At 44.0% G+C, this 26,067-nt stretch overlaps 2 protein-coding genes across 2 annotated transcripts; one reads left to right on the top strand and one right to left on the bottom strand.

Annotated features, from left to right (window-relative positions):
* The first annotated feature begins 3,763 nt into the window (after positions 1 to 3,763).
* LOC146198852 (uncharacterized) lies at positions 3,764 to 18,155 on the top strand. The gene is made up of 11 exons (XM_084592668.1): positions 3,764 to 3,853; positions 4,978 to 5,075; positions 6,033 to 6,296; positions 7,908 to 7,946; positions 8,475 to 8,525; positions 10,840 to 11,075; positions 11,903 to 12,021; positions 12,812 to 12,932; positions 13,587 to 13,754; positions 14,859 to 14,981; positions 17,965 to 18,155. The coding sequence occupies exons 2-11, from the start codon at positions 5,045 to 5,047 to the stop codon at positions 18,148 to 18,150; spliced, it is 1,338 nt and encodes a 445-aa protein (XP_084448794.1). The 5' UTR covers positions 3,764 to 3,853; positions 4,978 to 5,044; the 3' UTR covers positions 18,151 to 18,155.
* A 4,461-nt stretch (positions 18,156 to 22,616) lies between these two features.
* LOC146198851 (4-hydroxy-2-oxoglutarate aldolase, mitochondrial-like) lies at positions 22,617 to 25,712 on the bottom strand. The gene has a single exon (XM_084594333.1). The coding sequence runs from the start codon at positions 25,570 to 25,572 to the stop codon at positions 24,577 to 24,579; it is 996 nt and encodes a 331-aa protein (XP_084450459.1). The 5' UTR covers positions 25,573 to 25,712; the 3' UTR covers positions 22,617 to 24,576.
* Positions 25,713 to 26,067: the final 355 nt, after the last annotated feature.

Below are 26,067 nucleotides of genomic sequence, written 5' to 3'. Positions count from 1 at the left end.
TTCATGGGTGCCACCGTATCCTCAGAAGATAACATCACTGAAAACTCGCGTAATCTCTCGACTCGTAAAACCCCAAAAGTAATTAGAATTCACTCCAATAACTACTGCTTGGCAGGAAATTACTTCGCACATTAAATAGCCTGCAAATTTAATATATATGATATACTCTAGTTTTCACGAATTTCCGTGCTTTTCTATGACAGTACATAATGCTGTTATGAACATCCAGCACGGCTGTGTTCGTGACATCGTCTTTCAGGCGGTATTGATCGCAAATTCAAAAATGAAACTGACGTAATTTTGTCCAGGTACTTCGAAAACAGCATTCAGCTGCGAGCACGCAGAAATATGCGCGTTTTACAGCACAATAAATATACGTAAAGTTATTTTTTGCATACACTGCATGCACACTAAGCGTCAATATAACTCGCTGAAATGAACTGAGATTCAGTCAAACTGCTTGAAAACTTGGAACTATGTATTGAGAAACTATTAAACTTGGCATTTTCCAGTCCAATGTAGCAATTCTTCTAGAACCGTTCATTTCCAGGTCTTCTTTTTTTTTTGTTTTGTTTTTATAGAATTATATAAAAATTTACAAGTGTGGATTGTCAATATTTCTGTCATTCTATGTTTCCATTTTACGCCCCACACCTGCAACAGTCTCCGCAAGGAGGCTAGCAGTATGCATCAAATAAATAAATAAATATATGAGCGAAGCTGCACTTGCTCTGGAATCGGTTCAAGAGGGGGAAGATAAGCTCGGATTATGATCGGAAGGAAAAAAAAAACAATATCCTAATGCTCATCTGGTTGTGTAAATGGAATAAAAACAATTACATTCACTTGAAAACATTTAAAGCGTCAATGCATGAGTTATTTCATTGCCTCAAAACTCTTTTTCGTCTACACTTGCAGATGAAGACGAATTTGAAGATGACACAAGTGATATTTCCCCAAGTTGTAAGTATTGACGTCATTCTAAATGTCTCGTTCACAGAACATTTCATTCAGTAAACTATTGCTTCTTTCAGCGATTATAGACACTTTTACTCACGATACCGTGTTCTTGATAAACCGCTGCAGTAACAATTTCAGCGGAAGCTTGTTTGCAGGATTGCCTCATACTAAAAAGAAAGCTTGTTGTCACTGCCGGTGCATGCGTATCCGCCTTTTTTTTTTTTACGTGCGCATGACGCCATACATTATAGTTTGGTTTGGTTTGGTTTGTAGGGTTTAACGTCCCAAAGCAACTCAGGCTATGGAGACGCCGTAGTGGAGGAGTCCGGAAATTTCAATCACCTGGGGTTCTTTAACGTGCACTGACATCGCACAGCACACGGAAGGTATTAAACTCAGTAATCATTTTTTGCTTAATGTACACAGTTCTATTGTATTTATTGCTGAAAGGACAGCCTAAAATCTACTTTCCAGTGAGGCAGCGTAGGTTACCGTAACAACGCCGTTATTGCACCATGCAAAAAATATAATAATAAAAGGCTAAACGGCTAAACAGCAGCAAATAAATTAACTATAACAATGACATTTCGGTGCCTTGGTTTTACCTTCTTGTATGCAAACTATTTCGCGCAACCCACCTGTGGCAATGCGCCGTTTTAACGCGAAAGCAGTAATCCGGTGGTTCAAAGCCTAGCAATATCGTCCAACTTTGCCTGCCATCCGCTTCGCGTAGTTATTTATCCACCGAGGAGGTACGCAAATTCTGCGCTTTTCTAGGTTATGGGACGCCGTAGTAAAGGGTTCCGGAATTTTCAACACCATGGGGTTCTCTATCGTGTACTGGCATAGCATAGTGCACAGGCTCCGTGCAAACTCTGTGTAATTGCAAATTGGCGTAAAGGAAAAAGGTCCTGCCACGGTGATGCAGTGGTTAAGATACGCTCGACTACTGTTCCGGAGTACCCGGGTTCGAACCCGACCGACGGCGGCTGCGTTTCGATGGAGCGCGAAACGGAGAGGCGTCTGTGTGTTGTATGATGTTGTTGTAGTTGTGGCTGCATAAAGAAGGAAAAGAAAATGCACGGGCCTGCTACTGGCTCTGTAGCTGAGCCACCTCCGCTGCCTCGTGCAGACAGAAGAGAAAATAGAGAATAAAGAGGGAGAGAAAGACGCGCGCCACAACAACAGCCGTCGTCCACTACTGAAGCAGTGGCGAGTGCAATGACGGCCTACAACAAATAAAATTCGGTGGCTGGCTAGCCCCTGCCGCAAGCGGCGTTGACCTGCCGTCCCAGCCCCGTTGGGCCAGGAACTGCCACCCTTCACTACCTCCTGTTGTATGATGTCAGTACACGTAAAAGGTCTCCAGGTGGTCGAAATTACTCATAGCCCTCTACCACTGCACCTATTTCTGTTTCCGCTTTCACTCCGACCTCCTTCCCTTCTCTTAATGTGCATTTCCTTTCCTTTTTTTGAAGCAATTTATCATTATTATTATTATTATTATTATTATTATTATTATTATTATTATTATTATTATTATTATTATTATTATTATTATTATTATTATTATTATTATTATTATTATTATTATTAAAGGAAAGAAAAATCGCCGTATCTATCACACTTCGCTGGACACCTGAGAAGGGAATGAAATGGAGCTACCTTTGTGGAGGGGCTGTGGAATGATTTCCCCATCAAGAGACTTTTAGGTGCACTGACATCGATGTGCCAGTTTCTGAATACTAAACCGCCAAACAAAACAATGCCAAAAAGTGCTTTCGCACGTCATAATCGGTTTATGCGGAATCATCCCCCGACTATTTTCATTTATTTTAAAATGTGCTCTAATGAAATCAAGAAAACGAAGCAAACTTTTCCTCTCGGTATAAGCACATTCCTTCCCATCTTCCTCCCTTTCTTAAAGGCGCAGTTCATGTGTCTGCGGAGAAAATGGGACAAATACCTCGCATTTCCTTTCCTATAAACCAGCTAATACTTTTTTTTTTACATTAACTTCAAAAAACCGTTTTACTTTCTTTTTTGTTGAACACTGTTTTTACCGAAACAAACACCGCTGCCTTTCTCACGCTCTCTTATTAAATGCCAGTCCGTTGTAAGGCATCCGCTCGGCAAATTTCTTCCTCAAAATAGCGGCCTTCCACGTCATGGATCGCAAATAAGATAGTGCATATGGAAACCCCACGGTGGCGCCACACTTCCATTAAGTGACATGGGAAGTGTGTCGCCGCGTCCTCGTAGCTCTCAGCTAAAGGCTAAACGTCGTATAACGTGAGGTAATATATACGCATAGTTAAGTCGATGTTTCTGCGCCGGCTCTTGCTGCGAACCACGTTTGCTGTGGTTTAGTTAGCAGCTGAGAGACCAACTACAGTACACAATAAGATGTCAACAGTCCTGGTGCAGAACGCGAATTATTTTGGCCCATTTTCTTTATTTAGCTTCAATCTATGATCTAGCGATAGATTATTTTCGTTTTTCAGCAACTCAATTCCTGAGATTTTATTGGGGAATCAAAGCAGTATAAGTTTTATACACCTACGTTTTTACTGTTTTCCTTTTCTTAATTGCAGATATCGCGCTTTATTTTAGTTACTGAAGTTATGCATACGTTTTCTTGTTTTGCTTTTGTTTCTAACAGCGAAACGGTAAGTGTTATATGGCGCAATCATTCGGCAGAAATGTTGAGAGGGAGACACTCCTGGTAAAAGCGTGGGTGCGCAACTGCGGCTGTTTGCGGAACATTCGTATCACAAGCCTCTCATAAAAACTGTCACATATACCTGTCAATCAGACCCTCTTTCATTGGTCGATATATACACCGGTCAGAATCGATCGATAGAAGCGGGGCTGGGACATCTTGCTGTGACAGGTATGCAATAATTTCTGCGTGTGATTGTTGCGTTATTCGGCTCCGGGTGTCCGGATGGCCTAGTCATGCATTCCAACACAAAACCAATTACTCAGTGGGGGAGGAGAAAGCTCAGTGCGCTGGGCCCAGACGAGGACAAATCCTCTCTTCGAAGCGTTGGCTAGCGCCGTGTAGATTCCCTTCAATCATCGTTAGCTTTCTTTTATGTTCTAGAATAATCTCATCACCACGAATACGAATCCTCTCTGACTTCTTCACTCTCTCGCTCGTTATTCTACTTATTATTCCTCAGGAAATTGTCATACTACATGGCTCAGTTTGGACATTTCTTTCTATATCCATACTGTGTACTTCTCAACGATGACTTTAAATGCAACTTCGAACTTCTATTCTGAATGGAGTTTGGGACATTTTAAAGTAGGGATAAGATAGCTTTTTTTTTTTTCTGAGCACAATTTTTGTTAAAAAAAAAATCGCTTTTCGTCTCTTTGTTGTAATATTCTGCTCTTTTTTTTTTTACTTGTATTACTAAAGTTGCTTTTTTTTTCTCGGCAATTTCATTTTTGCATTGAACAGTCAGCAGTGAAGTTTCGTTTATTGTAGCAGGAAATAAGTTACAAAACACAATACAAAAGGAGGTCCCAAAGTCAGACTGTTGACGGGACCTCCTGTAAACTATTGCAAAGAAATATGCCGTGAGCAGTTGCGAAAATTGTACAATAACTAGCATCAATGGGTTGTGGAGAGGGAAACAAAAAATTATTACAATCATTTTTGTTGAAATGAACAAAATACTACACCAAATCACACACAAATAACACAAGAACAAATTATAAAATAAATATTAAACGTTGCCTGACAATTTCTTAGGGTTTTTGCGTGCACAAAACTGAAAGTATTGAATGTTGCTTAATTAAAATGAGTATGAAAGAAATCGACTACATTCCGTACAAAGACATTAGAAGTATAAGAACAGCTCTCCTTACCTATGGTGCGATATAAAAAAAATCTGATGATTTTTGGCTATGATAATTTATTTGATAGTAATGTGCCTAACGCCGCCATTTTTATCTTTGCATGTCACCGCCCAACCCTTGTATCCCACCCTACCTTCTACTCCGAAGGAAGTACCTTGGAGCGATCGCTGTTGCTGGCTTGGTCGTGTTTGCTGTGGCTTGCGTGGCCACCTACATGGCGATGCACCGTGGGACAGCCACAAAAGGTTCCAAAATGCGCCAAGGCTTTAAGTAATACAACCTTATACAGATGATTTCTTAAAGTGCTAGAGGGAAGGAAATCACTGAAACGACTGGAAAGTCTTCCGAACAGCCTCATTAGGCAGCAACTTAAGCTGCTCGTGCGGGTAGTTGCAATTGTTCATCACGCTTGTTTCATCGTTTAACGTATTATTCCCATGACATTTCATTGACTGGTTTTGTTTCATGATAAAGAAATCCAGCTTCGTAAAATAATTATTAGGTTCTTCAGCTTTACAACGTTTCATATACATCGATGCAGCTGGCGCTTGTGATAGCATTTTATTTTTATTTTGGTTCCCTCGTTGAATACTCCTGGGTAATTTCTCCCCGGGAAAAATGAACAAAGGTTTTTACTTTTAACGCATGGCATAATCGGTTCCGGTATGCAACACAATTAACCTCCGTTTTTGCATACTAACGGTTGCGACTCTTCCATGTCGAGCGTACAGGATCAATTAATCATTTCATGCGGACAAGAATTAGTACCCCGATAGTTGTCACTGCGCGAATTACTAGAGTAATAAACAGTTGCGCTTTAGATTCAAAAATAAAACACAGTAGAGTGACGCCAAGCTGACTTGTCAATATATGCATGTCAGCTCTACAATATGCCTCAAAATACTCTTAGTTTGAAATCGAAACAATGCGAAGAACGCGAACTCAGAAAAATAAAAGAGGGCAGAAAAAAAAAAGACGCTTTATCTTTCCATGTCCCCATGCGTATTTTCTTATCTTCGTGTCCACCGCGCCGTTCCCACCAACCAAATAGCCCTACAGCACGTACTCCTACTATAGAGTTTATTGCTACGTTTTAGCTTGCCCCATCTGCGAACTGAGTATAGCTTCGATTTCAGAGCACCCAAAGCTCTGCGCACCAAAGCTTCGCCTTAGTGGAGATGTCTCTTTCTTTCTGGACGCAGACCGCGCCCGGGCGCAGGCTGTGCGCCCCGGCGACGACAGCCGCGCGACGACTGACATTGTGGAGCACAGTAACAAACAGCCGAAGACCGGGCGCCGCGCGGGTGCGGAGCGCCGGAAGACGACGACGACATCCAGCTCGACCACCACGACCACGATGAGGACCGAGCAGAAAACGACAACCGCAAGGACAATCCCCACCGTCCTGAGCAGCCTCGGGGAACTCGATGCAGGCGAAGATGCTCTAACCGAAGAGGATGAGCTAGGTGTGATGCGAGTTTCTTCGCTCATGAGTTTTCTTGCATGACGGTAGAAACGCCGGAACCTCTGCTCACGCAAATGTTGGTGCTTACCCGAGTAGGCCGAGTTGGAGGTTACAACGTGTGTTCTCGCTAATTCGCTTGCTACCAGGCTGCAAGTTTTAAAGCAGAATTTTCTGAGGTTATGGAGCACCGAAACATTATTTTACTTGGACAGGAACGAGCACAACATCAATCAAAGGGTATACTCTAACCTTAAACTTGAGACCTTCGTTGCAGAATATATTCAATTTGGTGCTGTTGCATCAAACTTAGTGGAACTATGTGTGTCTTATTGTTATTTCTTTTTTTAATTTATATGCTCATTGAATTTAGCAAATTCACTGGCTCTAACCTGGTGAACTTTTTCTTCGACACTTGGGCTTCTACTGGAGACAGTGGACCAGTCTCTCTTACTGCCCATTGCTAAGCATGACCGCTAATTTCAAACCTGCCCCCCCCCCCCCCCCCCCTTCCTACGCTAGAAGGAAAAACGGAACGCTGCAGTCCTTTTAGCATTAGCAATAAGTTTAAGATATCCTCAAGTAAGAATTTGGAATCAAGCGTATAATATGGGCTTTGTATCTTTCTCTGGATAGGCGTAAGACTGGATATAAAGCACGCTGGATTCCGCGCAATAAGTATGTAAACGAGACGTTGCCACTTGAGTTAAATCCTAATTTCGTTTTATTACTTGTGTATGGACGGTCAGGGCAATGTTTATTCCGGTTATTCTAACCGTTGCTTTCGGTGTCGTACTCTATGCTGAGGTACAAAAGACAGCGGATATGTTCCCGTGTGGGTACGTGATACGAGTTCAGATGCATGAAAACGGAACTTATGAATTATATGCAAACGAGGCACGTGAAAGAAGAAACTTCAATTCGTTTTTACATATATATACGCAAGAGCTACCTCGCTTTTACGTTAAAAGTATCGCACAATTTTCTCTGTTCTTTCCTTTCTCTGGTGCCCGACTACTGTCAGAAGAAGCTTTATAAATATAGCACATATTTCTTTCCATACGCCCAGTTCCCCTGAACATCCTCAACTAGTGCCATCTGTTAGCCGCCAGTATAGTGAGCACAGCGCAATCCAATAATTATAATTTAAACTTCAAATTTTGAACAAAACAAAAACACGAGAGTATCCCTAGAGATTCTGCGCGAACGTGGTGATTCATATGGCTGGCTGTTCCTGCTCGCTGCAATATATGAAGCTTACAATTCGTCCTGCACGTAAGCCAATTAATTCAGGCGACCGTAAAAATTCAGTATTAGCATGCATTCGAAATTCCCGCGCTGATTTTTAGTGTCCAGTCCATTCTGTGTCATGCCGCACGTGTTGGTAGCCGTGCTGTCTGGAAACGTCTCTTCAGATTTCATGAGCTCCTATTCTATTTTAGTTTTTCTCCCGAGGCAACGTGGCCAAACACCAGCACCAAAATCATAGTTTATTGCTAAAAGCCGCAAAATTGATTAACCTACGCCAAGGGTGAAATAACTTTGTACCTCCCGCAAGCCACAGCAAAACGTTCTTCCTTTTCAACTCTCCTGAAGTATCTGTTCTCTTCTGCAGATGCCTTGCCTCCAACAAAGCCTCCTCGAGTTCACGACAGTAAGAGCAAAATCTTGTTACTATATATAAGGTGCAAGACCAATTTCGTGCTATGACGTGCAGATGGCTGACTGCCTCGCATATTTATTTTATTCGCTTCCAAACTGAAGCAAATTCTGGTTATATATTTTCTAAATAATTTGAACACAAATTGCACAAATAGTCATTTATAAAAATCCAGTCTCCATCATCAAGCAACCTTTATACTGTGAGCCACAATTGCGTGTAAAACTCATCTGGTTTCAATAAATGAAATCGTCTCACAAAATTCGTTAGACTAGGTCCTATAAGTATAGAATACATGTGACCTGATAATATTGTCACAGCATCTGCTTAGCCCTATAGGTTGCAAATCAATGGAACCATGATTGAGCCAGCAGCCGTGACCCACTCATTTCTCGCTCCTTACTATACATCTTACAAACACATCCGCTGCTAGTTGCCGCCCAGTAGACACTATACATGGGATTCATGCCCTTTCTGATATATTAAGATGTGCCTTATCACTGTTTCTGTTCGCTTTATCAGCTTCAGTGACAACACAAGCAGAAGAAACAACTTTGTATGAAGCTGCTGAAGGTAAGCCGGCCAAGCCTATTACAGCGTCTTTATGATTCCTCATGGTGTACTGTGCTAACAGCCTTATTTGGAGGGGAAAAAGTGAGGTGGCTGTTTAGCTCATTTAAATGGATATCTATGCAGAAACAAAGATTTAGCACTTCTTTAGCTAGGTTTTTCTTCATATACATTTGCTTTGCAATGCCTTACCATGCTTATCAAATGCTCAACGTTTGCTTTAGGCCTACATTAATACGGAGGCCTGGTTAAAGTTCTTCGTGCAGCTTTGTCAGAAAAAGGAAGAATGTGAATACTACTTCCTAAGCGTAGCGTGAAATGACTTTTGTTAGAGATGACAACGCAATGATGACGGTGACATCTGAAGCTCAACATGGAAGACTGTCAGCTATACAGTACGTGAATAAACCGGCTGCTGAGGCTGTGCAGATGGCGCAGGACAAGCTGATCTCTTGGCTTCGGCCTGATTTCAAAACCCACTGGCAGCATTTTTTCAAGGCGGTCTAGAAGGAAGCTTCATTGCCATCTCGGTGAAATCCGCGAATGAAAGATTTGTATCAAAAAACCGCCAACTGCAAATTGCATTAAAAGAAAAGACCGCCAAATGCCAGCGGTGCAGCACGCCTGCTGAAAGGTCTCTCAAATAAAAGCTTACCCTACCGACAAAACAACAAAAAACTGGCCGTACTGCCGTATTACCAATCTATGAAAAAAAAAGGTTTGCTTTTCTGATTAAAATGTTAGAAAACTCTTTAGTGCGCTTAATTTAATTATGCAGTGGTATTTTTCTCCGTAGATCTACCAGTCCTGCACATCTCTACAGAGTTTAAGGAATAATATATAAAGAAATGTTAAAGATTCATCTTTTAAATTCCGCGTTTTCATTGTCTCAGCAACATATGATTTAAACTTCTAGTTGTCAGCATTTGCGATCTGCCCGACTCACATAGATGTCATTCTTATTCGCCAGTAGTAGAATGCTGCAGTTACCAGTGGAGAGATATGGCAACGAAACTTTTTACAGTTAAGAAATTCCCCTATGCAGTATCGCTCTGGGAGAATGGATGGTATCATAAACAGCCTCATCTGATTAATGAGGCCATAAAGCATCAAAATTGGCTCTACAACTACTGTTTCACTCAATCATGCGCCACATCAAAGACCACCTGGTATATCAAAAGAGAGAGAGAGCTACGGCGGTACCATTATGCCTGCATACAACGTCAAAACACAAATATAGATATATGTGGGGAACATATATACATATACAGCCACGATCTCTGATGATCCGTCAAAAGCAGTATGCGTACTGACTGTCTGGAGTCCGGTGGAGCATCTGCTATTTGTGTTTATTCTTGTTTTTGTGTTTTTTTTTTCTTTTGTACTGCACACCAGTCCTCGAATAATCATCCGGTACCATTGCATCATGACTAAAAGTTGGGTTATTTGAGACTGTTTCTTTAGACAGTTCCCGGTACATTGCAAACTGTAGGAATTAGGATGCTGCAGGCAACTGAGCATGTTTCTGTACATCACACAATTTACGAAGCCTGTGCCCCCGCGCAGTACCGACGCCTCTCATGTGTGTCACGGGGAGGATGAAGACATCCCCCCAACTACCGGAGGACGGCCTGTGTGACTACCTAATCTACAGCGCGGTCAGCATTGGCATGACAAGTGGCAAGAACCCGAGCAACGCGACCGTCATCGAACGCCCCGTGGGCAGCGGTAACAAATTTCATCGTCATCGCGATCAGTCCGGTTTATTCAATGCGGTACCAAGGTACCTAGTATCCGTCTGCAGTCAAACCTCTCACTTGGGGTTGACAGGTATCCGCCCCAGCAAATATATCAATCCCGTTTTCCTACAAGGCTCCCACTACTTGCGTATCTTCCTCCACGGATGTCCAGTTTCCTCCCCCCCCCCCCCCCCACCTTAAAAAAAACTTACATAGGTACCTTTTTTTCCATGCCCTTGCATGCCGAGCCCAAGCGTCTTTTCTGACCTTATTTTCTTTTCCTGCGAAGGTATTCATTTTTTTACTTCAGCCTCATATAAAGGCATAACGAGCACTAGGCGTATACGTTATCTGCCTGTCCAGAGTGATTCAAAAGCCAAGAAAAATACTTAATGTGTACCTACCATTGTACACGTTCAATCCAGCCAGAAAAGCAACTTACAGAAAAGCTACTGGCGGGGTGGATAATGCGATAAATAAATAAAGTATAAATTACAGAAGAGTTTTTAAAGTACTGGGCGCAGGCAGCTACTGAGCCGACACCTAATAGTAACGTTTTCTTACGTTTCCTCTTTCAGCTGAAAGCTACAAAGAATTCAAGAAACGCGCCAAAGGGGCCAAGCAAACGAAGTACGCCGTGTCTTTAGAAGGGGACTTTCTGATCCACGGAGAGAAGTACGTGCACATGTACCCCAAGGAGATATTTATCCCCTTCATCGACAAAAACATCAAGGGTTTCGGTATAGCCTATCTTGACACGGACATTACGACGTACCTGGAGCGTCATCAAAGTCGCATCGAGTACACCATCACGGTAAATAAAGCTGTACTTTTCCTTCTTGAAGAACACTGTTTACAGTACCACTCAGTAGTACTTGCATGCGGACTAGTTAGTTAGATGAACCTGATGAATTCTGGCGCTGCATAGTCACTCACGAACACAAACACACACGAGATTACAGCAAGACTTTCACAACGGTGAAGCGCACACTACCAACTGGCAGTTTTCTTCTTATTATTATTTTACCCTTACGTCTTTTTTGTCATGTTTCCTTCTTCTTCATACCACAAATAGTAGACAGTTGGTAGCGTGCGCTTCACTGGTGTGAACGTCTTGCTGCAATCTGTTGTGTGTGTTTGTGTTTGTGAGTGACTATGCAGCGCCAGAATTCATCAGGTACAGTACCACTGCTTGACTGTCCTTTTAATCCATGTTAAGCAATGTATTGTGGGCAGAAAGTGCACATTGTGGCATAACAAAGTACGAAGCAGCTACAGCCTGCAACAGCGACTGAACGTGGCCGCTTTTTGATAGTGGTTTTGCTTCCGTAACCTTTATAGTCCGCAGCTTACAAAGCTATTATATGTGAATACTGACGAATAAGTGAACTCTTGTTTAGTATATCAGTCAACGGAATCACAGGCAAAGCATTCATGGACGGACATTTAGTGTAGCAAATATGAATGCTCGCTCTTCTGAGTTGTTCAGACTGGATCGCGCATGTGCATTTAGAGCCGGGGAAAAGCGAAAAAAGAACGGAATTACTAAATGATTATTCTGTCATTTTTTCCGTAATGCAATTACACATGTTGTCCGTCACCGTAATTCTTCCACTTACTGGCTCTTCGATCGCTCTTTAGCGCATGGACGTGGTCGTGAAGAAATTTGACAAGGAGGCGTACAGTTTCTTCATCATCGCCGCTCTGGCACCGAAAGGGGAAGACAGGAGTACATTCGCCAACCAGCTCTACGACACTGTGTAGGCAATTTCTATATTGTCATTTTTTCGTCTAGTTCGTTTCACCGTGGCCTTTCTGCCATGACAGCCGTCAACGCATTGTTGTTTCAGAGCGCGGGTAGAGAGAGACCTGAGACGAAGAGAGGTTGTTTTGGTTTGTAGATTTTAACATTCCAAAGAAACTCAAGCTACGTGAGACGTCGTAGTCGAAGGCTCTGGAAATTTTGAACACCTGGGGTTCTTTAACGTGCAACATACATCGCACATCACGCGAGCGCCTTGCTTTTCTCCTCCATCAAAAAGCGGCCGCCAAGGCCGGCATTCGATCCCGCATCGAGCTCCGCAACCACTGCACCAAACCGGGGGAAGGGGGGGGGGGGGGGGGTGATAGGCTTTCGTTCGAACGCTGTCTTACTGTTGCTTAACTCGCTCACAGATACTCGACATGTATTTCATTTCACTCAACAAGAATAGCATATTTAATGGCTATTCCAGCCGCGATCTTCAAACCTGATGGCTTCAGTGGCAAGTTTAGTACTTTCATGATCGATACACGTTTATCGTGACCTCGTGGAGTAAACGTTCATTTAATGACCTGAAAACCAAGGCATTGATCCGGACCACTCAAACGCGTCAAGGGTATTGACTGAAAAATAAAAAACTGTTCCCTAATTTTGGCTCAAAGCAAAGGAACGGCTATATGAGCACCTTCCTCGCGGCCTTGTTCTATTCCCCAATCGCTATTCAGCGGTATTTGTGTATAGCTACATATCTAGCTGTGTAAACATAGTGTCGCCACTTGTATGCGCAGACACGAGTACCCGACGGTGTTTGTAAGCCACTTGACCAACACGAAGGCTAAGCCTTGCAGGGTGCTGCCGTCTAGTTTCTGGAAATACGAGGACACCAATAACTCCTACATCGCGAGCATCGTAAGTATATAAACACCGTAAGTTTATCGGTCTTTTTCACTTCTCGTATACAGAGCAAACTGTTTCGCAGGAATCTAGCCAACTATGTCATGCCGCATTTTACAAATCAGTTCGCTACCAACTTTGATCTTCTGGTACTGGAGTTGCAAGTAGCGATGTATTCAAACGATGACATATTTTGAAATTGTTATCCTGTGCTTAGCAGCGATGGCGAATCTAAGAAGTGATGGTCAGTGCCGCGCTGAGCACTTTGTTCAAATGACCAGTAGTCGCTCTTCTTCGTCAACCACCCGCCCACCACTCTACCCCACCACACTATAACATCAACCAATAATCGAGTTGTACTATTAGATATATATGCTGTCCTAATCAAATTACCTCAAATGAGCTTCGTGTAGCCTGCAGTTTGTCGCTCATCATTTCATGCTATGTGTGCACGTCGCCGAACTCACACGAATATCCTTTCCTGCTGCGGCGTTAAGAACCCGGGTAGAGTATAGGTATGTCGCAGAGGACACTGAACCTGCTGTGCGGAAGCGCAACTCTTTCACTTATTTTCTACTTTAGCGCACGCAGCTAGCAACCAATAACGACTCAGTAAGAACCCTCACTAATATGCCTTTTTTTTTTTTTCGTTTTCTTCTCGCGGCGCAGAAAGACGCCCTACGCATGAAGCGCGTGATCAACCGCTATGACATGGTCCACGTGGTGTCCCTGACGGCGGCCGTGTTCTCCTTCACCATCAGCAAGAAGACGGCGAAGAACATGGACGGCTGGACTAACCTTAAGTGCGAGCGCTGTCAAGTGCTCTCCATGAACGACGTATGTACACCCCCAAAATGGGTGCCACCTTTTATGCGGTCCATCCTCCTCGTTATTTTGTAGACGTTTACATCGCTCGTTATGATCCTACAAACACCCGGGTGATCGTGCGATAAATTGAGGCAAACTAACGATTTAACAAAGAAACGAGTGGTGTAGGGAGTTGCAGGTCAAGGGAACTGTTTAGTACGCATGGACGATATGTAAAAGGCTTCAGCAATCTTTTGTAGCCTTTGTAGAAACTAACCTTAGCGCGTTGTGTCCGGAGGCGTGCAAAGAAAGCGAAGAGTCAGACCAAGAAATACATAACGGAATCAAAGCTCAGCAGCCTCGCACCAGTCGGCGCAACAAGCCCTCATGAAGTATAGAGACGGTCGCACTTGCAAAATAAAATTATTCAACTTAAAACTGACTGAGATTATTATTTATGTCTATTCATTTTTTGATATTCCTCTAATACAATTCTCTTCGGGGCATGTGCGGTGCAAATAAATAAATAAAATCCATATCATGCCGTCAATACGTGGGAACCTGGTTAAAATTGTAATGCTAAAGCTCGTCTTATCCTTGGCATTGCTGTCGCTTATTTGTTCAACAATTATACTCTGTTACCAACGGTGAAAGAAATCGATATAAGCAGACGTGGTTATATAATAGCTTAACCAGCATTTCCAGCGCCTTTCATAGACTGAAATTTTCTCTGCGGGAAAATGGGCACACGAAGACATTGTTCTTGAAGCATCGGCACATTTCGATGACAGAATGGTGATCTCAGTATTCGAAATAGCTAAAATCTGTGTCACGTGTGGTAAATTTCTTCGTGGCTTTCACAAGAATCGAAGATATTGGAACTTTATCGCCATTTTTCATCTACACACCAACGCCACGAAGCGACTGAACAGTTTGTGAAATCAGTTTACATGTACACTTCTTGAAACCATAAATTCTTCCGGCTTGATCTAATGCGGTTATCCTATACGCCTCATCAATCCGGAAGTTATAGTAGTTGCTATACTGTGCTTTTTGTAAGGCATCGTTAACAAACTGTCCGCCGTGCCCGCACTTGCAGCTCAGTGTACAGATACTGCGCTACCTCTCGTGCAGGTTTGCAAAGGAGTCAACTACACCCGGGGCAGGAAGGGAGCAGAGGTTGGAATCCACTACGACTACAGGAAAGCTGACAGGACATGGAGGACCTATGAAACCGAGAAGTCGATTTCAAAAAAGGTTCGCACAAAGCAGCTCATTACCTCTGCACCGTTTTTGTTTTTTCATTCTTGCTAGCATTGTAATGTATTGCAGGCAGGCAACATCAGTGCTGAACTCTGCCTGTTAGGCTTCGCTGAGAAAAAAACGCTAATACGCACTTGCGGCATACCAGATTTTAGTATGTTAGTATATATAATACTCTTTACAGATTTCTACCAATTCTTACAAAGAAACTATAGCTGCGTTTGTTGTCTTCTTTCTTTTTTGCAACGTTGATTTTGAGGCCCAACCACCATGGCCAAAAACGCTTGTAACATCCGTTCTTCCTGGAGCCACTTCGTGAGCGTTTAACAATATCACGCTTGCTCGTAGCACTACGAGAAGTAAAGCTGTTATAACCATGGTGCTGCCACTAAGAATCGGCATCTGTTAGGACATTTGGACCTAAACGAACACCAAACGCGAATTATGTTCCCTAGTATCGATGAACAAGCACGTTCTAATGATCAAGGGATAATTTCCTTGCGAATGCCCATTTTGCAAGTTGTATTCTTCTACGCGTTCCAGGGATTTAAAGGGACCATGATATAATAGCTCAGACTCCACGCACCACTTGCCTTTCACTCCATCCAATCCATCACTCGTCTCCGCAACGAATGGGATTTTTTTTTTTTTTTTTAAGGCTAGCCTCACTAACATCGAAGATGCCGGCGACCAAAAATGGTGCTCCTCCCGATGAAGAAAGCAGGTCGCGATAGCACTCCTCGCCGCCCACATCACTTCGAGGCGGCCATTGCAAGATCGCACCCAGATTGCCCAGTTTACGTCAAGGAGCACGGGCGGCTGAGAACGCGTGATGAGGTGTCGTCGTAATCGATTGCGAGTGATCGCGAGGAGCGGCCCGTGACGGGTCTTCCCAATCGATTGCGAGTGATCGCGAGGAGCCGCTTTTTAAAAATAATTTGTGAATTATCGTCTTCACGTGAAGGTGTTAACTTTGTCTAGAATACTCAGAAAGACCCCCTCTATAGATTCACTTCACTAGAATATTAGATCAAGCACCATTTCAAGGGCCCTTCAATGCCCTGAAGCGACTCTGACTTTAAGCGACGCCGTAGTGGAGGAATCTTGCTTGATGCAGACCGTTTTAATGGGCGCTGACACCACGTGCACAGCACTCGGGTGCTTTTGTATTTCACCTCCATCAAAATATAGCCGCTGTGGCTGGGTTCAAACCATCGATTTTGGAAACATTGACGCATTTCATCAGTTAGAAAAAGTGAAACAAAAAACATTTATTATGCACAGCTGTCGCAGGCTTCGGCCGTAATGGTCGCTGCCAGTAGCGTAGCCAGATTTTTTCTTTTTTTCTAGGGAAGCTGACTTTCTGCGTGGTCTCTTTCATATCGAGCTACTTAGTCACAAGGTATACCTTTCACTAACCTGTCACCTCTCAACTGCGCCATGAAATCCTGCGAGCCGGGATGCAAGAACTGCACGGAAGAAAAATACTATCCTGGGCTTCCGTTCCATCGAATATCCTGCGCATGTGTTGTTTCAGACGAAAATGGTTTGTTTAACTTAGCAAATGCTGAAGGGAAAATGCATCACAGCCAATTTCCCTGGCATGCAACTCACGTTAGTTAGAATGCGTATCTTCCTTAAGGACCCGTAGATGAAAAGGTTACGCGCTTTTCTCTCGAGTGAGCTTATAACACTGAGTGAGTTTATAATGCAGCATTTGCACACTAAGGAACTGAGTTATTGCGAACAGACGCAGATTTTCAGCAGGCCACTTCGACAGGCTTTCCGCCGCAATATGAGCATTCACAAACACTATCATATTTAGTGCGAACAATTAAGGGCTCGAGAGAGAAGCCATGCGATATGTCAGAGGAGGTTGGCCTAAGGAGGAAAGCTTCTTCTTTTTTTCCTGCTCCATGCGCCGGGCCTCTCTGCGTGCTTTCTCAGCTTGTCTAACAGTTTGACTTGTTTTGTATGGTCCACGCGACTTTATAAAGCTCAATGCATCTTTCACGTTTGATATTTTTTGACGAAAATCCTTTTGGGCGTTAGAATTAAAGCATTGTAAACAAAGTTCAGATTTATTTCTGGTGCTCGTGGTTGTATTAGTCTGCAATGTACGAAAGTGCGAAAAAATATCGTGGGGGCTGAAGCCCCATGAGCCGTCCCCCTCGCTACGACCATGGCCACTACTAAACCGGTGACGTGAACTTTTTGACCGCGGATCCCCTGAGCCCAGACGCTTCAATTTAGTTATTAATGTCGCTCACAGACTCCTGTTTCAGTCTCGACGTCCAGTGTTTTAATCCAGTGGCTGGAAAAAAATGTTTCATTTCAAATGCAACTTTTCTGACTTATAATTGGTTATTTTGCGAAAGCATAAACACTAAAATAGCAACAAAAAAAACGCGCAGTTATCGCTGAGCCTTACGGTCCTCAGGAGCTGACACTAAACGGGTTTGTCGTTACCACACCAAACAAGTCCGGTTAACAAATCAGTCAAAGTTCAGATGGGCTATGACATGCTAGAACCACTTTTTAATATTTCCACACGACATTCCCCATGAGGCCAAAAGCTATGCTGATACTCGACATTGAACGGAGATGTATCATGCCACGTGGAGATGTGACAAATATGTGCATCGCTACCTTTCTTCAGAGCGCATAATGGTGGAGGACAACGGGCGAGGAAGATATCAAAATACTTCTTCTCTAGAGGTATTTTGATATCTTCCTCGCCCGTTTTGCTGAAAACCGGATCCGTTGTCCTCGCGCTAGATTTAAATACACAAGGCAGTCCGGCTGGCAATATGGCGACGCCCATGCAGGGGCCACTTATTGGAAACGTGCATAGTGGACCGACCGCGACGCTTCCCTCCCATGTGCAAAAGTTTTGCGTTATGCCACACGGTGCACGTACGGTGAAATTGGTAGAAATCATCACATCATTTTGCAATGTGTTCCGGATCCTTTGCAGCTTCAGCTGGCGTTTTCCCACATGAGAGCCCACGGAACCATGGGAACAGGGGTCGCCATGTTCGACATCGACGCCGACGAAGCGAGCAAGTGTGGCAGAGCGCAACGGTTCCCGAGAGTGAGGCACCTAAAGAAGGTCATGCTGGAGCTGAAAACGTTTAACCAGGAGCACAATAAACAAGCCTAGTTGGTCTCCCGAAACATAGTTATTATTATTATTATTATTTTTTTTTTTTTGTAATTCAGCTTTCGTGTGGTTGCAGTCAAAAGTGCTTGTGCTCCACAGTACAATCTCATTCTAAAATGAAGGGGGAGAAGGAGATGGGGAAGTGCTTACTCTTGCCAACTATATTATTTATAAGAAAATTTGGGCACAAAAGTGGAGATGTGCGGACTCCATATATATTATAAGAAATCGACGCTGCTTCTATCGTTATGCGGCGCAAGTTAACGGAGCCACTGGCGTCATGGCTATAATTACACAATGCATCGCTGGTATCTGATACGAGGATCTAGAGGGAGGCTTTCTCGTTGCAGCTTCAAGGGGAAAATTTTGGCAGGTGCACGTAAGACAACTTAGGTGTATTAAAGCGAAGGCATTACAGTCTCGCTGGTGAAATGTTTTGAGTAAGGTTTTCAGCATACCTATTAAAGCTATTTTTGCTACTGCAATGCTTCACGAGACTTCTGGGAGCCGTGCTCGCCAGAACTTAGGTTTGAAGGCATAAAGACGTAAAACCATATGTTCGTAGGTTCGAATCCCAGTTACGACCTAGCTCCCAACTTGACTAGCATGTAATTGGTATATGCAATGACAAATCGAACTGCACCACCCGAAACTATTTAAGAAGTTGAAAGAGTTGATCACTGGCTCCACATAAAGGTCCTCCAATGGTAAACATATGCACGTATAAGAACGATGTGCGTATAGCATTCCTTGAAGTGGCGGTACAGCCTCGGTCACGGGTGAGTCTATAGATGCATTCAGTTATAGGCATCATTAATGGTCGGCTTCGTGCATCATCGCACGGCTGCTTGATGACGTCCCCCTATTGTTTTGACATCGCTGGAATTTTTTTAACCATCTCGCGATCACTGTGCCGCCGGCTTGTCTCCTATAATGTGACAAGTATAATGATTTCGCATTAACAGCACTGCTCTAAAGAACACTCTTTATCGCACGTCCCATCGGTTCAGCCGAAGCGCCGAACCCACAACGACCTATACCAAAGCGCTCATGCATGCATTCCGCACTTCCCCTTAAGCCACTCGTTGGTTTTTACCCGAACACTGCGGCCTTACGCGCTGCGCATATTAATATTAATATTAATTAGTACTATTTTATTTATTTCTTGCTCCGGGAAACATACATGTATTCCCCACGAGACAAGACAAAAGAGATTCTGAACCTCCTGTCTGGGTCTTGACCTCGCATGGATACATCAGCAGGAGCGGTATTGCAGTCTGCAATAGGAAAATGCTTACCTTCACCGTAATTCACACAACAGCAAGAACATGATGATTTAACAGCTCTTGTAAGTAAACGCAGATATTAGTATTAATATGCACTGAAATTTTGCACAAACCACACTGGATATTTCGTCGGAAACCTGCCGAGAATGTGAAATTCTCTTATACTGCGGTTGCATTATTAGTGTTCAGTATAATGCTCCGTGTTGTACATATGAACGAAAAATTTACGTTTGCTCTCGGCTTGTTTTTGCTGAGATCGGTATATTACAGTATATTTTGTTTGTGCTTGCACGCACACACTTCATTATGACGACTCTGGATCGATCTGCCACCTGCACGAGGTCAACTGCTTTGTCCAGCTCTTTTTGGATTTTAGCTTGTCCTTTCAACCCTACACCTGCCCAAAGGACATCGAGTGCTGAAAAATAGTAAGTAATGGCTGTTCTGCCATGATGCCATAAGTGAAATTGGTCAGTGGAAAAGAACCAGTCGACAGCCGCGTAACCTGTCCTTTTACACCAATTAAACCAGCACTTTACCTTTGTTACGCGAGTAGACCTTGCTAGAAAGCCCGGCCTTCGAAATGAACGCCCTGGATTATTACCTCACGTCTGACCTTCTCGGATAATGTCATGCTTGACGTCACCTTTCCAACAGTGGCCGTTATCAGCTTTTATTATATTTTATGCATCAAGCTGTCATGTGCGGTTTATTTACTATCATGGAACAAGGATATCTGACAGCCTTTCTGGCAAGAATTTGGTGCATAACACATGTTTACGCTGGGAGATACATATACAGGTGGCAACGCACGAAGCAGAGCCAAAGAGCTGATAGCAGACGGCAACGCATGCCGATACAGAAGCGGGTGCGATAAACTAAAGTATCATTTTGTGATATCTTTAATCACATCCCAGGCGCGCTACGTATCTGTATAAGTTTCATTGTTGCACAATGCCCTTCCCTGCTAAGTTTGCAGGCATGTGATATTACAAGCGTTTGCATGCACGCAGTCTACGAAAATACGTACAAAGTCGAGTGGTACTATAAGCCAGAAAAATAAGTTGTTGCAGCAAACCATGAACTGTGATAAACGCCAGATCGAACTCCGAAAGATAATTAAGACGCAGTGCTTGTCACAAAATAGAACGTTTGCTGGTGTGCATGCGACCATCTTGAAATTTGTATGGAACAATAAACGCCGGTATTGAATGTCACATTCGACGAATAACAAAGATGCGGTGATTATCTTTCAGCTATTTTTTTCTTGTAAACAAGCAACACCCGCTGCTTTCTCTTTCTAAAATTTTTTGGAATGCCCTTAAAAAATATAACCGATATGCACTCAGGCTTTGTGCAATTAGAATGTACGGAATTCCTGGCTGAGACCCACTATAGCTTTTTAAATCCATTAGCAACGAAAAGGAGGATCTCTAAGATGGAGTTGCGTCCGCGCTGACGCAACTCCACCTTAGAGATCAATACCAAATGCCTAAAGTGCTGCGAATACTCCTCTAGCCACAATATAGTAACGGCAGTGGCTATATTCAATGCACGGAAGTAACATCATAACTAGAGATGACGTCTTAATGAGAGGTGACGCTATGGACCATTACAGAAAGGCATCAAAAGGGCTTGTCAGTATGGGTTGTCACCCCCAGTGGGTGTTTGTTTTAGTACGCACTAAAAATTCTCAATACACGAGCATATGAGCATTATGGATTGAGACTCCATAGAAGTGTGGCCGCGTTGCCATAACCGAGCCCCAGGCGTCGTGCACCACGGCGGGCGTTTTCTTATCATTATTCTGTCCGTTGGCGGCTCAATAAAGGTCGACCAGTCGCCAATGGACGCGCAAATCGTTTTTCAAGGGAAAATCCTGTGAGGCGGAGCGACAAAAAAGAAAGGAAACACGAGCGCATAGAATATACCCATCACGGCCAAGGGCAGCACACGTCCTTGAAGAGGAAGCTGGTGGTCGACGGCTCCAAGGAGCATTTGCTGCACTTGGCTGCTCCGCTGCACCATCGAGATACAGAGCCTTATACCGTGAATTAAATTCAAACCACTGTTGCAATTGAAAAGTGACTGGAAATCACAATTTCGTAGCTTTTGTAATCTTGTAGTGTCACCTTCAGTTCGTTCATTACACCTTGATTCCGTTGATATATCAATATCAAACAGGCCCATGTTTGCTTATATTTCCCAAGCGGATTATCGTCATCCCAGTTTTCGCACTCTTTATAGAACCCCATAAAAAAGTTCAAAAAATAGGCTCTGCGAATGACTTCAGCGAAACATCGATTTATACAACACGCCAAAAAATATCTGATCAGCTCATCAATTCTTCTGATCTGGAAATGTGAGTGAAAACCCCTATGCTGAAATATGGAAGTGCTTGTCTTCTCAATCAATCGCCTGAGCGTTTGTTGTGTTCCTTCGGTTTTTTTCTTTTTCTTTTTTTTTTTTTTGCGACCATCGGTTATCTTGCCTTCTCAATGTCCTGCCCGTGCCCTATTCTTCATCTTGATTTAGACTTTAATGTAATTGACTCGCGTTTATTCTGACACAATGCGTACGCCTAATGTCTCTCAACGTTACACCTATACCATTTTTCGTTCTATAACTACCTGCGTCCTCAAAAAAAATGGAACCCTATACTGTAGCCTTCAAACTCAGAAGTTTTCGGCCACATTAAAAAAATGAGTATGAGTACATATATTATGATGAGGCTACCCAAAAGTAATAGAAAATAATATGCCTCTGCCCGTGCCACCAGGTATAACGGGCAGTCAAAACTCGACTTAACGAAAATATCCCGATTTCCCTTTAGCCGCCTATGTGGCCCAATGATTTGACTAACTCGAAATAACAAAGCCAATTTGGCTATCTCTCCCAAGTTAACGAATTTTTTTTGTAGAAAAATGAAGGATAGCAAATCTATTGGTGCATTTTGTACAAAACATCCAAAAATATGTTGACTGCGAGCCATATATGTTGTAGATAAGAATATGTTGACTGCGAGGGGGCGAGTCGTGGAACATTGATTGATTGAAAACATCTTTATTTATTCAGTATTCTCAGAACAGAACAACTTCGCCCCCTTTGTCCAAACTGGTCGGCGCAAAAACGGGAGTTATGTTGATTTTCGTTCACAAGATTTCGCAATTAAAAGCCCGCCCGTCGACCCGGTGTCGGCAGTGGTGCCGCCAAACTGTTGGATGCCCTTGATCTGCTGCGACAATTTACCGGAATACAGAAAAAATCCGTGCAGTTGTTAAATATATACCGCAAGCAAGCGAAGATCAGCGACTTATTTGCGGCGTAGTGGGCAAACTGGTATTGCGTTTCAATGATGACGAAACAGTGCAACTTCTCTGGTCCTTCGTTTAAGCTGCGCTGTTACGTCCTTTAAAAATCCAGTTTCATTTCCAGAGCATTTAAGCTTTGCGCATATGACGCTGCTACACCATATAATAATCGATTGCATCAGATTAAGTGACCGAGAAATGCCTCCCCCGGTTTGACGAAGTTCACGATTTAACGAAATGATTCGCGGCTTCCTACTTTGTTAAATCGAGTTTTAACTGCACATTTAAATTCCCCAGGATACTGCCTCCGCGCTTTTTCTTGTGTTCGATTTTAACTAAATTTCTGCGCGATTTTGCTGTACGTGGTACTGACGAGGTGTTAATAGGAGGAAAGATTGTTAGTTTCCTCCTCTCCTTCTAAGTCGTTAGTAAAGAGGTTAAAATTATATATATATACAGTTAAACCTGGTTATAACGAAATGTCCGCGATTTTTCGTTACATCCAGGTTTTCGCGTGAAGACCTAAAAGGAAATTGTAGAACGAAAACCAGATGAAGAATTGATGTAAGGGAAAGCATCTTGAAGGTGTTTACAGTAAATCAGAATTATTTGAATCACAGAAGGGGATGTTTCGCGTTCGCGCTGATAGCGCGGCGCGACTGCGGCGACCGCCTCCACGCGTCTACGAGGAAGCCGTCCAGGGAAGAGCGCGCGCGTTGGCGCCGCCTTCCCTCCTTTGCAGACGCAAGACAGCCAATAAAGAGTTGATTTCAGTGCTACACCTGTCTGTCCGTTCGTCACCTACGGCGCCGTCACCAACACGAAATAGTCTGCTCGCGAGAAATAACTCGATAGTTTACAATATAGCACATTTTTATTAATTTCTGAGCCGTTAATAGCTGGAAGCCCGAACTCAACTTTATGGACTATATAGAGACGCTGTGAGTTCTTGATTTCGAGAGTCAGATGCGTCGCTCATCTTGCGTGGCAGGCCATTCAAGAAATTAACAAGGTCAAGGTACACTCAATCTATGCATATGTGGCTGAACGTCAACATACGATCTCACGCTTAAGCCTGTCTGTCAAGAGATTCCAGAAATGAAATCTTAAATTGTTTTCAGTGAAAAGAAAGGCTGCATTAATTATGCCACTCTCAATGGACCACGGTGTAGGACAAGTTATTGAATATATATGGTATGTAATACGTACACAAGCAAAGGAAACCGAACAAGGATTGAGGCTTTTGAGGGGGAAGCTAGCCAACGCTTTGACAAATGACTTTTGTCTTCTGTGTTTATACATGTTCTTGACTTTGTTTTCCTTTATACGGGTTTTTCTCCTCCTGAAGCAAAAGCCTGCATAATTAACTTGATTGTGAAAGGTGACCCCACCACATCAAGCTTTCTTCCTGTAACATACCCGAAATAATTTTTTTCGGACAGACAGACAGTCCAAAGAAAACAAGTCCACTGGCCGAAACGCGCTGGCTAACGAAGTGACCCTCTTGTTCGGCTTCCTGCGACTCCCGAGCGTTTACCTGAATTTTTTTTTTCCACAAACACCATGGTAAAAACAAAAAAGAAAATGCCTTTACAATGTCTGCGTGTACAATGTGCCTGCCTCACCACTCAGTCCAAACCTGTGCAACCCTTAAGTACCCTATTCCTGGGAGAACCGCGGGCCACTCCTGCTGAACTCCATCAATTACCCTGGTCACAGCTCGTTGCCCATATCGCCCGTGTGTGTATGTGTTAGGTATTTAACTCATCGATTTGAGCCGACGACCTGAACCAGGGTCGAGCAATTTATGACATTTTTATGTCCTCCCTCTACAACTTCATAAATCCTTCATCAGCGAATATCTTCCTCAGTTCAGACTGTTCGCCACCGTTAAGTGGTAGCAAGGGGGGCCTAACAGGGCCTCCGTAGAGACCAAACCATTCCATAGATGCCTTCACTCCCGCGATGCCAAAACGTTTTGTCACTCCTGCGTTAGGTGCTATAAGCCTATGCTGCAGATGACGAGCCTCCTGCGCGGCACCCGTCTCAAAAAGCTGCTGCAGCTGGCACACCTCGGATCCAAGCGTATTGGCCAAAGCACACACGCCGCCGACAGCGCCGACTTGTAGCGACGGCAGGAGGAAACCGGCGGACCCAGCCAACACTTGGAAGCCGCACTCCCGCGTTTTGTGAACGATGTAGCCGATCTTTGCGATCTCTCCGCCGCTGTCCTTCATGCCGATCACGTTCGGGTGAGCCGACAGGCGGATCGCCACGTCGGCAGGCAGGTCCACTCCTGTGTTGGCAGGCACGCTGTAAAGTATCACTGGCACTGGACTCTCGTCGGCTACACGGGCGAAGTGTCTCTCGAGAGCTTCGGCCGTCATGCGTCCCTTGTAAAAGCAGGGAGTGACGACGAGCACAGCAGACGCGCCCGCGCGCGCAGATTGGGCGGCGAATTCGATTGTGGATCGCGTCGACTCGTGGCCCGCGCCCACGATAAGCAACTTGTCCGCGGGCAGCGACGATTTCACCCTACGCACAATCTCGAGGCGCTCTTCGGCCGTCAGCAACACGCATTCGCCTGTGGAACCGTGCACGACAAGTCCTCGAAACGGTAGCGATGACCAACGATTTAAATTGTGCTGGAGCTTCTCGTACGACACATGGCCAGAGGCCGCGTCGAAGGGAGTCGTGATCGGCGGGTAAATGCCAGAAATGTCGAGACCCTTTCGCTGAGACGCTCGTCGAAACGAGTTAACACTGAGCCCGCCAACCGTTCGGCAATGATGCAGATACATACAGCGGGCAAATTTGGCAAACATGTTCGTAACGGGAATAAACAGTCCGCGCACAGAGAGGGCAATAGCTGTCGCGACTTGCTAGTGCTGCGCGCTGCGCTTCCACGTTTTTGCTGTGTAGCCGAGATAACGGCCGAGAGGAGGCGTGGAAGCGGAGATGCCTTGCAACTATTCGCCCTTATCCTTGCAATTTGGCACCGCGAGGAAGCCGAAGTGAGCTGATAGTGCGGGCCCCGTCGTAAGTGCGTATTCTTTTCTGGGGTGCTGTGGAGCCGGCAGAGCCATAGCCGATATCCAGCCATGCTATTTATTTCCTTTTAGCATTCTGTGCTACAGGCATGCAAGTATGGTGGCTGTACATGTAATGAGCAAATTGTCATCCCACGTTAATATAAGCTAGACCACTAAACAAATGAGAACCAACTGTTCACATAGTGCTTTTACAATCAGTGAATTCACTTTGCACCACCCATACGCGAATGGGTGCTGCGCATACATTTCTAAGAGCGGCAAAATTGT

Source organism: Amblyomma maculatum, chromosome 2 (genome assembly GCF_055883805.1).
Source record: "Amblyomma maculatum isolate TAMU_Amacu chromosome 2, ASM5588380v1, whole genome shotgun sequence".
NCBI lineage: Eukaryota > Metazoa > Arthropoda > Arachnida > Ixodida > Ixodidae > Amblyomma > Amblyomma maculatum.
Note: the sequence above shows the minus strand (reverse complement) of the source record. Positions and strands in the feature narration are given on the sequence as shown.

Excerpts from the sequence above, each read along its gene's own strand:
- LOC146198852 (XM_084592668.1), top strand. The coding sequence starts at position 5,045 with ATGGCGATGCACCGTGGGACAGCCACAAAAG. Across the intron at positions 5,076-6,032 it reads CCGTGGGACAGCCACAAAAG|ACCGCGCCCGGGCGCAGGCT; the intron begins GTTCCAAAATGC and ends TTCTGGACGCAG. Across the intron at positions 12,022-12,811 it reads AACCAGCTCTACGACACTGT|ACACGAGTACCCGACGGTGT; the intron begins GTAGGCAATTTC and ends TTGTATGCGCAG.
- LOC146198851 (XM_084594333.1), bottom strand. The coding sequence starts at position 25,572 with ATGTTTGCCAAATTTGCCCGCTGTATGTATCTGCATCATTGCCGAACG.